The 15,913-nt window shown below is 42.6% G+C and overlaps 1 protein-coding gene and 1 long non-coding RNA gene across 2 annotated transcripts in view; one reads left to right on the forward strand and one right to left on the reverse strand.

Moving 5' to 3' along the window:
- On the forward strand, positions 1-13,660 carry LOC148316699 (uncharacterized). Its single transcript, XR_015840144.1, has 5 exons — positions 1-37; positions 127-210; positions 1,505-1,558; positions 3,476-3,541; positions 13,420-13,660. It is a non-coding gene; the product is annotated as an uncharacterized LOC148316699 (long non-coding RNA).
- Positions 9,041-15,913, reverse strand: part of lrfn5b (leucine rich repeat and fibronectin type III domain containing 5b) — a 19,911-nt gene continuing 13,038 nt past the window's right edge. Inside the window, exons 4-7 of the mRNA XM_088286114.1 lie at positions 15,455-15,629; positions 13,359-13,698; positions 11,544-11,844; positions 9,041-11,415 (exon numbers count right to left, since the gene is read on the reverse strand). Of these exons, the coding sequence (XP_088142240.1) occupies positions 10,714-11,415; positions 11,544-11,844; positions 13,359-13,698; positions 15,455-15,629 (1,518 nt within the window). The 3' untranslated portion in view covers positions 9,041-10,713. The remainder of the gene's footprint in view (positions 11,416-11,543; positions 11,845-13,358; positions 13,699-15,454; positions 15,630-15,913) is intronic.

The following is a 15,913-nucleotide window of genomic DNA, read 5'->3' on the forward strand; positions in this document are numbered from 1 at the left end:
CGTCACTCCTTTGTTTCCACCTTAACTGCACTGACAAGTAAGTTCACTCGTGTGCTCAGTCAGCAGGATTTAAGTGCATTTCAGCTCATCACCCTCAGCTCTCCTCTGTTCATTTCCCAATTCTAGCCGTTTTGCACTCTGACCCTGCCCTCTGCTGGCCACAGGTGCCATTACACTGGAGCTCTCCAAGGTGCTGTTTTACAATTGCGTGTGAGTCAAATGTAAATCTTAAAATGTCTTCACGCATGAACCGTAAGCAAATTACACAGACTCACGCGCACACGCAAACGCACGTTGGAGGGCCAATAAAGAAATGCATTCTGAAGATAAAATTAAATCTCAATCAGATTTGTGCGCACATTAGTTATCAAGTTTTCATGACGAATAAAGTCGCACATCGAACAATGATATCGGGACTCTGGGATCTAAAGCGTGAGATTACTGATGACATTGACACCATTAATGAGGCTTTGCTGCAATGAACAGAACATGCCATGAAATTAAATAACTACTCACGGGCAGATAGTATTTTTCCTCAACAAAGAAAAACTGCTCCAGCTTACTGAGCAATAGTGAGAGTGTCCTTCAGGTATATCCTTTTGTCTGTTTTACTCTGCCACCTGGTGGCCAAGGAGTGCACTCCACTAGGCCCAGCACAATATCCATTAAATTGAATATAAATATAATAATAACAAAAACAAATGTCATTACTGGATGTTTTTATCAAGTGGAATGAACCACATGGGAAATTTGATTCAAAAGTCATATTTCCCAGCCCGAGTCATTTTCACTGTACCTGAAGTATTAAGGGATTTCATTGAAGCAGAATTGTTGTTTTATTGGTGTGACAAGGGCAGAGTAAATGCTCTACTTGTTATGCAGCTGCAGTCTGTCAAGGCTCCAGCAGCTGCTCTCTTTCACGCGCTTATTTCATTACAGCGCCTCTCTTTTTTTTTTTCCCACATCTTTAATCCCGTTGCTCAGTGTATACCTGCGTTGTAGTTAGTTTTCGGCAGCCGTCACAGCCTCAGAGCAAGCGGCGGGTTTTCATTCTTTTCATTAGTCTGTCTCCCGGAAACAAGGACGCAGCGCACTTTTGCTTGTAAGGGCGGGATTTTCTACCACAGCGCTTGTGTTTGGGTTTCATTAAACGTTGCAGAGAGGCGAATAAGGGGGCAGCATTTTGATGAATAGATTCTTTCCTTCGTTATGTGATTCAATATGAGAATTTTAAGAATGACATTAATCTGAGTATATTTTGAAATTTGGACCTGTGAATTAGACAAGAAAACGCAAAATCTTTTTTTTTTTTTTTTTTTTTTCTTTTTACATCTGACATTCACCTAAGCAATCTTAGTCGTACCTAATAAAGTGTCTTTCTTCATGTCTCTGGAGGGTCGAATGAGTTGAGAAGCGAGCCTCGCGTCTCTCTCAGGTCAAATCTCACAACTTCAACCTGTTCCAGTATATTAAAGTATTTTTTTTTTTTCACCTCTTCTTTTAGCGGCGAGGAACACAGCCAGGGATGCTATTTCCATGCAGAAAACATGTTGCCAAGGTAACAGGCGAGAGAGTGAGGGTGTGTGCGTGTGTGCGCCACAGACAGCTATTGCGGGCATACGCTGTCGCTTGTTACACATCTGATTGCTGTCTTTGAGTAGTTGAAATGTCAAGGCCGATGTCCCCCCCCCCCCCCCCCCTTCCCTCTATCACACAACTCGGAATTCATCCGCCGTCTTCTCTGACACACTTTCTTTTCCTCCCTTTCTGTTTTGTTTGCCCTCATTTGCAGTCGGCATCCCATCTCCGCCACTCGATTTGTTTCGCCGTGCCGTAATTAAAGTCCCGGAATGAGCTCTGGTGATTTGTAACGCTGCAGTGTGACCACTCGCGCTATGCAGCTTTGACGCCGTCTTGTTTTTACCATAATAAGCATCCCCAAATCGCTAATTAGGTCATGCGGCGACTGAACTGTCTCTGTCACTAGACACACACACACACACATCTGATGACGTCCTACAAAGAGTGAAATTGTGAAAAATCTGGCTGCAGTTTCCGCTCAGTGCGCTGAAATCACACCCTGCTCAACTGTCAATCAAATGCAACTTATTTATCATATGCCTACGCTTCCCGACATGTTTGAGCCGTGATAATATATCCACTTAAAAGATTCCAAGTCTTACGTGTTTGTTCGCCAGCGAACAGACTTCCAGAGGCTCAGTCGTCCGCAGCACCAGCTTCTCGCTTTGTGTCTCTGTTTTTAAGACCTCATAACAGACACACTTCAGGAGAAGGTTAACTGTTTATTCAACATTGCGGCAAACGACATTCAGCCTGTGGCTAACTCAACATGTCAGACCTTTGATGTCTCATGCCGGATTCCGAAATGGGGAATCTGCTTCCGAAAAATAAGTCAAACCCAGAACCCGGCTTCACAATTCAGTGCCATGTGGTTATCGGGCTTTGTTTACAGCAATTATCGTCATTCGTTTATTTGAATCCCAACTTGTCAAGATCTGTATTTAAGTTGTTTATCGGAAGTTTTTTTACCCCTCCAAAATAAAAAGAAAAAATCTGCATCAAAACATATTCATAGCGCATTTTATTTCTTCATTTTTTTTGAATGGGGGTTATTACGCTTAAAGCAAATTTCCTAATATTTTAATAGGACAGCAATCGTTTTCATTTGAAAAGTTTCATACCGTTTCAGGATTATGATCTATTGAAAATATGTGTTCTAAAAATGGTCCTGGAGATGGAACCTATGTGGCCAAGATTCGGACTGTTAACCTTTAAATTGAACAATTAAATTGACTATGGGAAAAAGAAAAAGGATCATTTTGGTGTCTCAGGGGTTAAATTAAAACTTCAAAGTATTTGCAAAAAAAAACTCCATGAGTTGTACCAAAAATGTGTTGAAATGTAATCTTTTCAATGTATGTGTGTCATGAGCGCTTCAGTTGCACACATTCGTTACATTCATGGTCTCAAGGGACGCTCCTCTGTGTTAAAATGTGCACCGAATGTAAGCTCGTCTTTAACATGATTTATAGCACGCGCCAAATCTCCACACTTGAATTTATCGGAGAAAATATGGCTCGCTCCAGTTGCCGCTATTTGGGTAGCAACCGAGTTCATCTCCCTGTGTGAACAACGGTGTCTATTTACTCAGGTGATTACAGTTAGCACTCTGTAAATCCTAAAGGTGTGCTTTGACGGAGATTGTTATTCTTGCACAATAAATGCCATTCCTCCCCATTTGCCGCCTCATTCTTGTCAGAGCTGATTGCAGAAACCGAATTTGCGCCGCAGGATACACGTCTTTAGATCATGTAGGCCTACCATATATATATATTTTTTTGTAACACAGCTACAGTTGTGTAACGATATGCAGTGATGATGATGCTTTATCAAGATGATTTTATCTCACGGTCTGTCAATATTTGACTCTTGTTTTCCTATCTCTCCCGTCCAGACCGAAGGCGTCAATCAGACGTTGACCTTTACGGGGGATGAACACTTTGAGCCGCCGCCGTAGAAGGTGAGCTGTTGCATCTGCATTTCAAATTCTCCTCCAGCGCGTGTCGCGATTTAATCAACATCCAAATTGCAAATACAGTCGCCGCGTGATCACGCCTCCGTCTTGGGTTAGCGCTCATGTGGGAAGGGGGGGGGGGGAGTAGTGAAATTATGTAATAACTTGGATTGAACCGATTGATTTTTGTCAACTTTTCAAAAAGCGTTGCCTTTAAGAGGCGGGGCCATTTAAGTCTGCGTGAGTGTCTGGGCATAAACCGCAGCCGACAGCGACTCCGGCGTGAATGTGCTCATTGTGTTTATTGTAACCAGGTTCTTGCCTGAATTTAGGCTGCATTCATGCCACATTTGAAATATATCCTCGTTCGTTTTCCGGTTCACTCCCAGCCTATACGAGATGGCGGATAATCAAGCCGTAGCTGCGAGGGCTGCTTGTGATGCGTGTTGGCATGTTAGCCTAGCACGCCCTAATTAGCGTGACAGCCGTGTTAAGCGCGACACTCGACAAGCACACTTAGATGAGATCAGCGGCGGCAATAAATAAGATTACCATGCAAAAAAAAAAAAAAAAGACTGGATTGGTAATCCTGCGTGATCTGGATGACGGAATCCCCCCCGGCGGCTGTGTCGATTGCTCTCGCTATGCCGTGGCTCAGCGTTTGGAAGTGAACCGTGACGCCCTTCCAATCCCCCCCTTGGCAGCTTTCCATCGTCTATTGCAAGGATTCTCATTTTTGGGGACAGGGAGCGATATTTTATTTTTCCAAGCAGCCTCCTATAATCCTAACTACCAAATACAATAAAGTCCATGTCCACGAGGGCTGAAAGTTATTTCAATTAATAAAATAAATGTTTTGCACACGTAAAACTGGATTAGATAAATTGCAAGGAAATCCTAAAATGTGTGCTTTGCCTCACAATTGCGAGTCATTCAAATTTGAAAAAGATAAAGCATGCTTTAAATGTGCAAATACCGCCGCTCCAGCTATGATTATACTTTGATGATTTTGTTTTTTTTTAATTGTGCATGAAATAAATCAAATAAAAGTAATTTCAAGGCATGTTTGAAGGTCTAGAAATTACGCGGTTCTGGCATTTGTAAGTTCGCATCAATTCTGCAGACCCTTGCCAAATTAGATAGCAACACAGAGAATTTTGTCTAATTGGATAAAAAAAAAAATTAAAAATTGTACAGGAAGCAGTGCAGCCAAGAAAAACACTAGCGAATGAAGAGAACAGACTGTTGGGAATATATTTGATCTCCTTTCCGGCTCAGATATTCAAATTTGGTTGGAACTGGAGGTCAGTGCTTTTGGTCTTGCTGCCCCTGCCCACCCGCCACACAAGACGGAAGCGTCAAGATTAGCATTTGCTTTTTTAAAAAGTCAAATTGAATTGCATCACTAAACTGAGAGCCCTCCTCTTCCCGCCTCTCCTCCCTTGTTCTCTTTGTGTCCCGACACTGGACAATCAATGAGAGATAATAATAATAATAATAATCCATCATGGCCGAGCATTGGTGTTGAGCAAATGGCCCAGATGAGCGATAGCCGCTATCAGGCAAATGCTTGCTAATGGCGGCCGGCCGTGTCGCGGTGTAAAATGCAGCCTGGCCTTCTGCGTCATCCATCACCCCTGCGGCACATGTAACCGAGAGGCGGGAATGTGTGGAGAAGAGAAAGACGGCGTAACTGTGAAGACAGTTGAGGGATGTTTAAGTGGCAACCAATCCGGGGTTAGTACTTCACTTTTCGCCGTATGGATCTCCTCACAGCGGGACCTTCTTTAGAAACATTACTTCTGGTAAAAATTGGATTAGAAAAAAATCTCATGGCATGCCTGCAAACAAAAATGTCACAAAAAGTGTATCTACTGAAGTGTGCTGCGAGATCACCAGGTGTGCCGTGGGAAATTATCCAATTTCAAATTGCACGGTGGTCGGGATTCAGTTGAAATTTGGTCGCCAATAACGACAGCAATCATACCTCTAATGGTAGCTGAAATTGCGCCTTTTTGTGTGACTGTGTTTGGAATCATCAGAAAGTGCACTCTGGCAGGAACATGGCTAAATTCCTAAATTCTCATGAAGCATATAGAACAGGGGTGGGCAAACTTTTTGATTGGCGAGCCACAATGGGTTCTAAAATTTGTCAGAGGGGCCGGACCAGGAGGAGATGGATGGAGTGTTTTGGTAACCTCACCTCATCGGAGAAATGAAGTACATTTAATTTTAAATGAAAGTGAACAAAAGCATTACAATATATGTCTTTGAAAAAACAGAGTATTTAGAAAATAAAACATTCACAAGGTTTATTCATTTTATTTTTTTCAAGTTCGGCGGGCCGGATTATAACGTTTAATGGGCCGCTTGTGGCCCCCGGGCCGTAGTTTGCCCACGCCTGATATAGAATCGTGTAGATTATTGTCATTCAAAGCTCTTTGGGTGAAGATTACAATTTGTGACAATATGTGACCACCCAAACCTCTTTCGAATCGAACTCCGGTCATCTGTCTAGTGTACCGGGTCCACTTTTGGTGACAGTCAGATAAATTCACCAGGAAGCGTTCAGTCGGGTACAAAACCTTCAAATTATCCCTAATTGACAAAAGAAATTGCTCACTTTAAACACAGCTCCAACCCTGGACCCAGATTTAGACTTGTCTAACCCTACTAACTGGGACCTAACCAGTACCATAAACCCAAACACCAACCCTGGTCCTATCCCAAGTCTCACTGAACCTAATTTTCGTTCTAATGTAAAGCCTCGGTCTTTGACTTCACCTCAACCTGAGTCATGACCATAAACCCTAACCATGACCCACAGTCCAAACCCTGGCCCGATGTCTGCAACACCACCGTCCTGACGCTTGGTTCTGATACTGTAATAGAGATGAAGCAATCCCAGTCGTTGCTGAGTAAACAAGACAGTCGTTTTGTGAATTGACCATTTCAATTTCCTCTCCCATCCTTCTCGCAGCCCAGACGGCTGTTTTCCCAGAAACAGGAGTCACATTCACTATTAATGAGCTAGGATGTTCATCCTGGACCCATTTATTCTTCTCAATAATGCATACTCCATCATAATTGCCCATGAATATTTTTTTTTTTTTTTGCGACACCACCTCCACCCCGATGAGGTGGGCGGAGTGGGGGGGGGGGGGGGGTTGTTGTTTTGGTGGCCCTCGGGCTCTCTTGGTTTCATTCTCCCAGGAACGGCGAAACAATGTTCTCATGCGGGAACCTTAATGAGAGCGCCTGCTGCAGGAAGATAATGAAACGGCGGCCAGCCAACGGTGCTAAAAGGCGCTTTTGATGAAGTATTCCTATTACGTGGAGGATTCAAACAGCCTCTTAGTTTGGTTCTAATAGGCCCGCCGATGTATTTAAAAACAAAGACGCCGGCGCCGATTGGAGCCATCAACGCTCTCTGTGATCGTGGCGGTGGCCCCCGTAAAGAGACTCATGCCATCAATTTAAAAGTGGCACAAAGAAAATGACAAGCCTATGAAGGCAGGAATTGAATTTAATTGGTGCAACAGTGGAGGTGGGAAAAGACTGCCTGATTCAAATTGGGCAGTCGGGGGTGAGGTTGTCTGAGGTGCGACCCAACACTTGTACTACCAGAAAAAAGTTTTTCACTTTTTTTTTTTTTTTTTTACATTTTCCTGATTTTTTTTTTTTTTTTCGCAAGGGAGGATGTGGCTAAAATGGAACTGTGCGACCGCTTTGAAATCCAACATGAGTCAAAAGAATTTCAATCCACTTTAAACCGAACCCCAACCATAGTCTTAACTCTAACCCGTATTGAGGTCTTAAACAGACTGAATCTTACAAGCCTAAAATGGAGTGAATGTAGCCTTTTAAACACAGCATCAGTGGTCTTCCACCTCAGGCTGTTGTCATGGCAATGGTCATATTACAGTGCGGTCGCAATGGCCAGATAACGTTTACTGCTTAGCCAGCTCTGTTGGGCCTCATTCTGTTTTTTTTTCTTACACACATAAACCTGTATATGGCGCTAGGATTTACAATTTAATATAATATACTGTATGGACATTTAACAAGTATTTGATCAATTGATTAATTAATAATAAAAAATTGAAAAATATTTGTAAAAATTTTACATGTAACATTTTTGATGATATAATTGATTAATTTAGATCATATAAAATATTTGTAAGATGAACAATTATACATGCACATGTAATCTTAATATGTTTGATTAAATCACATTTTAATGTGTTTTTTTTGCATGAAATAAAAATAAAAAAATATATATACATATCTATCTATATATATATATATATATGATTATTTTTTTATTACAAAAAATAGAGATTTTTAACTCCCCCCCATCATCTATGAATCGTCAGACTTATCTGTCAGTTTTAAAAATCAAATGCGACGCGTGAGCACAATAGAGGCCAGCCCTGGTTTGAGACCTTGTCAAGACTCGCTTGTGAGCCTTCCATCCAAAATCAGTCACTTTAAATAAGGTCGCACCCTCCTTCACTACCCCACTTTGGGTGATTGCCCTGATGCTGAGAAGCCCGAGGCTGCAAAAGAAGGATGCGAAAAGATGTTCCTCCTCCTATTTCACATTCCGTCTCACTCCCCCTGTGGCCTCTTTTTCCAAGCTCCCCTCCTCCTCTTCCTTCTCCTCTTCCTTGCCGTATTTGTTTCGCAAAACCCTCCATTTTTTCCTCGCTCCATGGCTTGCCCCCGCTCATCTATTATTTAACGGCACCTCTGGCTTTCCATCAGCAAAGAATGAACCGAGGCTCCGGCCAGGCTCCTTAGCATTTTAATCAGCCCTAATGAGCTTCTAATGCTGAATAAACATGCTAGCAACCAGCTGGCGTGGATGAAAGTGATGCTTTGTCGTACATGCGAGGCCCCCCCGCCCGCGCCCCCCCGAACGACTGTATGTATTACACCCCCCCGAGACACCCTCTGTGAGAGGCAGGGCGCATGTAAGAATCAATCAGACAAGATCCGGCGACCAAAATATCCAAGCGATGAGCTTATGTTCATGTAACGTCGCGGCTGCCGTCTTGGATCAATGTTAGATAAATACCGCACGGATACGCTCGGCTACAGTCGGTCCTGGTATCATGAGACGGTCAAGTTTGAAAGAGAGAATCCCAGTCTAACCCTTGGTGAACTGTGTCGCAATGTCACAGATGTAAAAGGCAAATAGCCAATCAAAAATTGATGAGCTTTCACCAAAAAAAAAAATTATAATGATATATATATATATATATATATTTGGGCAACCATTTATATATTTATAAATATATATAACGCCGTTTGCGTTTTTCTGATTTTTCCCAAAACACGGAGTGACGTCATTAACATGAATTGATATTTTGGCACTCTGACATGATGTTGTCACGCTGCTTACGCAACAGACGCAACCGTCCCGCCAACACACCCCACGGTCAAATCGGAGCCAGATCGCCATTGACAGCGGAAAACTGCTCCAGAAAAAGCAACTTTGAACCGTTTTCGTTCTTTTAATAGCAACACACACATACTGTAGTCCAGGACATCCCAAGTGAAATGTCCCTCGTATCACTGCTTTATTTATACCGTTAAACATCAAACAGAAACAACAGCAAAATCAAGAGCTGACACCCCACCCCCCGACCCCCCGCCACCCCTTCCCAGTACTCAATTGTGCTCGTTCCTCTCAGTTAATTTACACCAGCGTGATAATACGTTAAGAAAATAAAGATCGGGGGGGAAGCATGGAAATGTCGTCATTCATCTGAAGTTTGTCCCCGCATAGCTTCACCCGTGCCCGTCGGGTCTTGACGTAATTATGTGATAAAAGTGATTTGATCGATTCAAACCGGAGGGCAGTATCAGGCTGAGTCAACTCGTGCCACTGGGGAAAAAAAATGCTGCATTGTGCTGCGTCTGGGATGTAAAAGCACATTCATTATCTCCACACACACACACGCACACACAAAACACGGCAAGGTCACTCAGAGGCGAGTCCTCGTCTGTCTTTATCGTACAGAGTGTCCGGGTTACTGCATTCGGAATGACAATAAGGGTCGCCAATGGAAAGCCGTTTGGGAATTTATTCCTTTTTCTTGCTCTTCTATCATCCGCTCCATGTACTGTATTAGTACGCTCTTTGGCCTTACTAGTAAGACAAATCAGCAGATGAGTAGACCAACAAGGTTGCACTAGTAGCATGACTCCTACTAGTAATGTCTGCATGACACACAGTTGTTTACTAGCAAGGTTTAATTCCATATGAGAATGCCAAAAGTGGCACTCGTGGTTGGAAAATGTTTCTACTAGTGCACCCTAGTCGTTCGACTAGTAAGGAGACAAAAACCTCACTTGTCATGGACCTTACGCTGGCTTTCAAGGATATGGAATCAAACGGCTTTCAAGAAATCCATTTGAGCATTCATTCGCTATCCTTGTGTTACAAGTAAGAGACTGTCTGTCAATCTACTAGTGCGCTTCGTTGTTTTCATAGTGAGGACAAAACTGTACTAGTCATAGATCTTAAGATGGATAGCAAGGATATTGAGGATTTATAGAAAGCCGTTTGAGTATTTATTCAATATCCTTGCGCGAGAAGTATGTGGAAGACAAAGTCGTTCCATTAGTGCACTAGTTGTTCTACTATTGCACTCGATTGACAAAGATTGTACTAGTCGTGGAGCTTAAACGGGATATCAAGGATATGGAATAACTTCTCCAATGGCTTTATTGAAAGCAATTATTTGATCTTCGTGCCGTATTAGTAAAACGCGGTCATCCTACTAGTACGCTTGATTGTTTTATAAGTGAGCGAAGAGCATACTAGTACACGGGCGTTAATCTGTATTTTTATGAACATCGAATAATTGTGCAAACAGCTTTCCATAGTGGCCTTGGAAAACCTTTGTACAGGAGCTTGTTGTATACTGTACATGTTGTGCTTCTCGTGGTCCACTTGCGAAGAAGACGTCGATTGGTTATAGCGTATAAAACAAAGGCGAGTCCGCGAACCCGCTCATATTCCCTTTGATTTGCGAGGGGGCGGGGGGTCTTCAAGTCCCCCCCCCCCTAAGTGGCCGAGCGCCAGTGCCGTCAACAAGGCAAGGGGGTTCTCCATTTAGCAGGCCACAATCCAGTTTAGGAAAAATCCGTCGGTAAACTCATTTGAATCACAAAGTGCTCTCGAGGAGCCACTCGGAGCGGGATAGCTTATCGCGGGCTCGCTGAATGTTTGCGGCGTTGTGCAGCTGCGGTAGCTCGCCACTCATGGACAGGCTTCGCTTGGAGCGCAGGCTGGTCCCTGTTTTGGGGTAGGCCACATATAAGCGCTCCCTGGATGAGTCCGCATTGAGGGAGTGTCTGCGGTTGACCCTGACGGCCCCCGCGGGTACGGTCATGTACTGGCGAGGGGCCTGGCGTGCTCGGGGGATCCGAGGAGCTGCAGTCCATTTGGGCGCTTGGCTACGGGATACCACAGGCGGCATCTTCGCCTCCGACGAGTTATTGCGGTTGACGTTGTTGAGTTCAATGTCCGCTTGCGCTTCGGCTCGCCGGATGTCGGACGGTTTCGACGGGGCAATCGGGCGCTTCCCCCTCGGGGCGCCCGGGGAAGCCGGGTGCCAACTGTGGCTGGCGGCCGAGGTGGACACGGTGCAGTCAGGCAGCGAGGGTTTGGAGGTGCCGGTGTTGGCGGCCGCGATCACGACGGGCGCTCGCTGCTTTGTCGGCTCCAGGGGCGGAAGAGCGACTCGGAGACACTCCTTGTCGTTCTTCTCCGGACGGAGGACCTGCTTGGACAGAGACTTGGGGAGTCCACAGCCCTGAAGTTGCCCGTCGCTGCTCAGGGAACGAATGTCGCCCATCTCCAGAGCCTGTCGGGAAAAACGTTTAACGTCTTATTACGTGTGTTTGCGTTCAGCCCGAGCACTTTAGGTGGATGATGTCCCCCTCTGAAGGTCTCGGTACAAAATACATTTGCCAGCCAGTGCACCAGACGAACCTTATCAGCGTCTCCCTGGTTGCACACCCGGTAGCGCACAATGAGGAAGATGATAAACGCCAGCACTGAGGCCACGATAATCCCTCCGATGATGACCACGATGGTCCCGCCCAGGAACTGGGACTGCATGAAATGGCACCTCAGGTACTGTGGCTCGGTAGTGAAGTGGACGCAGCCAATGACGCGGGTGGCGGTCAACGAAGTGACCTGGTCGTCGTAGATGGCTAGCACGCAAAGGTCGTACTGCGTCCCCGCCGCCAGGTTGTTGACCAGGATACTTTCGCTGGTGGGCGGGATCATTCTGGAAAGATGCGGACGGGTTTAGAGCAGCGGTATGGCACGCGGCCATCATGAATGTGCATTATTTGTATTTATTATTATTTTTTATTTATGATATATATATATATATATATATATATGTATAATCTTATTTATTTATTCATTAATTTTTTAAATGTTATTTATTTATTTTTTTCCATTAATAAAATACAACATACTGCACACGTGTTATTTTGTTTGTTTTTTTTCCCTTATCTGTTAATGACCTCAGCCATCTGTCCTGTTTGAAAATTAAAACGGCAATCAAATTTGCCCACCCTTGGATTAGTGGCCCATCAGATTATGCAGTTGATTGTTTGGATGTTGACAGTCGGCCGTCTTTGAGACGTGCCTGCGTTTCATCATTGGTGACATTTGATTAATTCTCGGCGGCGTCTTTGGTGATGAACCGTTGGCTATTAAGGCTTCTGTCTATCTTTCTCCTGCAATGCGGCTCAACGCCAAAAACACGCTGTTAACTGCATCATTTTTGTTCCCGTCCGTCCTATCATGTCCTGGTGATGATGAGCGCCTAAGCAGAGAGTAAAAGAGATGAAAGACGACGCCTGGGATGTTTTTTTTTTTTCTTTTCTTTTTTTTTTTTCTTTTTTTGCCAAACGCTGGCCGGGCTGACGGTGCTTTCATCTTCAGCTTAGTGCTGACATTTGTTATTTTTGATTTTGTTGATTAAGCATTATCAAGGCGGTAAATGGTACACTCTGGCAAAAGGGGATTAGGAGTTGAAGAATGAGAAATGGGCTGCGCAGTGCATTAGTACTCCCGATATCAATAATGGACACCGCAGATAATCACAAAGACAGTCCAGTCCCGGCCTTAGAGACCGAATACCCTGAGGGACGTCAGTGTCCTGAGTCGGTAAAACTATGGGTGTGGCAATCATGTGGTTGAGGTCATTTTAAGTTGAGCAAGTTTAATTTGGGACGGGAAGATCGTCAATTGTTCTGCGTTCAACTCTCACTCATGGCATTCCGGTGTGGAGTTTTCTCAGAATTTATTTATTGAAATGATTTCTTTCTTTCTTCATAATATTGAGATTTCTATCTGTCAAATTAGAAGTTTTTGATCTTGACAAATGTTCTTAATATATATTTATAAATAAGATATTTTTCTCATGATTAATCTTCTTAAAATTAAAACTTTTTTTTGTAATATTACAACTTTTGTTTACCTCATAATATTGCAACGCTCTTAAAAATATTTTTTTATTTTTCTTTTCTTTTTTTTATTTATTATTATTTTATTAGCATTATTTATTTATTATTTACCCAAAAAAAAATTCCGGCAAAATATGGAAAAGATCCTCATATGACTGCAACTTTATTGTCTTAAATTACAGCATTTTTTTCTCATATTCAGATTTTGTGCTTTTATTGTAATACAAATTATTTTTTTCATATTTTGTTTTTTTCTCATATTATATCTTTCCATTCCCACCGTGCTGCCTCCGTTTCCTAAATGCGTACCCTTAAATCTCACCTGTACACCAGAGAGTCATCATAGGTGCCGTTGTACTGAATCTGGAACATGCGAATTCCAGGAATATTCCTCTGGAAGTTGAAGTGGACCACAGCCGAGGTGGACGTGGCCTCCGCTATGACCACCTTCTTCTCCGGGCCCGTCTTGGCGTTCCCGAGGAGCACCCCGCCACCCGGGCCCTCTGCCCCTGTCTTGGTCACGGTGGCAATGTCTGAAGATCCTGGGTCAGGCTCTTGCTCAGCGGCCGTATTGTTGGTGATGTGAGGCAACTTAGCGATGACCAGATCTACCTTCTGCTGGGCTTCTCCGGCTGGGTTGGACGCCACGCAGGTGAAGGAACCTAGAAGGAGGTAAAATTATTTTATGAGTGTCCTTGCTTCTGTTTGTCACAATCTACAGATACAGAGTGCCGCAATTTTAATCTAGTTAATGGATAAATTTGTATGTATTATTTAATTGTTAAGTAGTTGCAAAATGGATGCAGATACATTTAAGATTTTTTATTTTATTAAAACTTGGGTTAATAACCACAATTAAACACATTTATAAATTTGATTTCTAACTGCATTTTTTTAATTAATTAAGCTCATGAAATAATTTGGTGATTGGTTGACTACACTTGAAAGGAAAAACAAAATACATGCAATATACTTTTATCAACATTTAACTTATTTAAATAAATAAAAATAAAGAAAAAATACATTTCATTTATTATAATCTAATTTAAATTATATTACAATTATTTTGCATATATTCTCATTTTTTATTTTTTAAATTATTTTTTATTACTTTTTATTGGATTTACTGTAAAATAAATACAAACATAATTTTAAATATACATTTAACATTTTTTGGAATGATTTGATAAAATAAAGTAGCTAGTTAATAATATTTAAAAATGACTACAACTTAGTACACACTATTTTTAAATCCACATTAGGCCTCGATTCCCATCTACAAATGACCTGGCCCATCTGTCCATTTTGAAAATGTGGGCACAAACGCTTTCCCACCCTTGCTCTAAAGCTAAAAATAGTAATGCTTTTATGTGCGTTTAAAACAACACAGTTTAGGTCAATTACGCCTACATTTAAACGTATTTACAGCGAGCTTCATTTAGCACAAACACAGCAAAAGGTTGAACATTACAAAGGTAATAAAAAGCCGAACAGCACTTGTTAAGTGGACTATTTAATGGCGCTACATCTCAGACGTTAAGTGAAAGAACATTGAGCACCAAGTCAATAAATATTTTTCGCCTTTTTTTTCTTCAATGCATGATTACACTTTTTTTTCCCCAGAATAAACCAACAAAGGCACGGCGTGTGAGTTTTTATGTTACTTGTGCTAGCTAGATGGATTTTAAATGAAAGTGAACAAAATCATTACAACAATAGATATGTCTTTGAAAAACCACAGTATTTAGAAAATAAAACTTTAACCAAGTTTATTCATTTAATTTTTTTCAAGATCGCCGGGCCAGATTAAAACCTTTAACGGGCCGCATGTGGCCCCCGTGCCGTAGTTTGCCCACACCTGCTTTAAACTATATTACCACATAAACAGTCAATATGGAATTGTTTTAACAGATCCAGCATTCCTGTATGGCATGCTAGCATATCGGCTAAATAATATTTAACCAGCGGAAAGCTGTAGTTTCACATTTAGTCTGGAAAAGAAATGTTTTTTGTCATCCGACTGTAAATATTTGAAGCTATAGATGTGTTTTGAACAGTACCGTGTGCTATCCGTGGCCAGCTGTAATATCACAGGTGAAGAAAAAAAGTTTTCCCTGCCAGCTCAAAATATTTCAACATGTTCTTGAAGATGGAATCTAAGTGATGTGAAAATGATTTTAAAAATATTCACTCACAAGTCATAATTTAGCACATGCTAATGAGGTCCGGTATCAAATTAGTTTCTCTGTAAAATAGCATGATGAGGCTCAGTTTGAAGAGGTGTTTTTTTTTTGTTTTTTTTTTGCACATTTTTTTCCCATTATTATTATTTTTCAGTATTATGAGCTCTTTGCGTTTATTCAGCGGTGTATTTATTCCATCCTTAATTATCTAACCTGGTCGACGCTCCAAACCAACCTGAGTCCTTGACAGTGCTGATGTGGATATCGAGAGTGCCGTCGGCGTGCACGGAGGCTCTGGAAGAGTTCGACATGAGACGTCCATCTGGGGCGATCCAGTGAATGATGGGGTCCGGGTCCCCCCGAGCCTTACACCGTAGCGTCACGCTCTGACCCTCCAGCGCCCGCAGCTCCTGCAGCAACAACACCGAGCTGATATATTGACCACGTTTGGACTTTTACATCTCTGTTCCCTGTAAATGTAATCGACTATTGATCATAGTCGTAACGGTGAATTAGCGCGTCGGCGCGGCCGTCGATGCGGCGGCAAACACGCGTGAACAATAAACGTCCGCCGTGATGTAAAAGAGACGTGAGATACGGCTGTTTATTGTGCCACGCCGCCTTGATTGGATGGTTTTATTTGGATGTTTTTCTAGATCTCATCACCTTAATGGCAGATCTATCACAATCTAGC

The sequence above is a fragment of the Idiotropiscis lumnitzeri genome, chromosome 21 (genome assembly GCF_059441095.1).
Source record: "Idiotropiscis lumnitzeri isolate Australia: NSW breed Sydney's pygmy pipehorse chromosome 21, RoL_Ilum_1.0, whole genome shotgun sequence".
In the NCBI taxonomy this organism is placed as follows: domain Eukaryota; kingdom Metazoa; phylum Chordata; class Actinopteri; order Syngnathiformes; family Syngnathidae; genus Idiotropiscis; species Idiotropiscis lumnitzeri.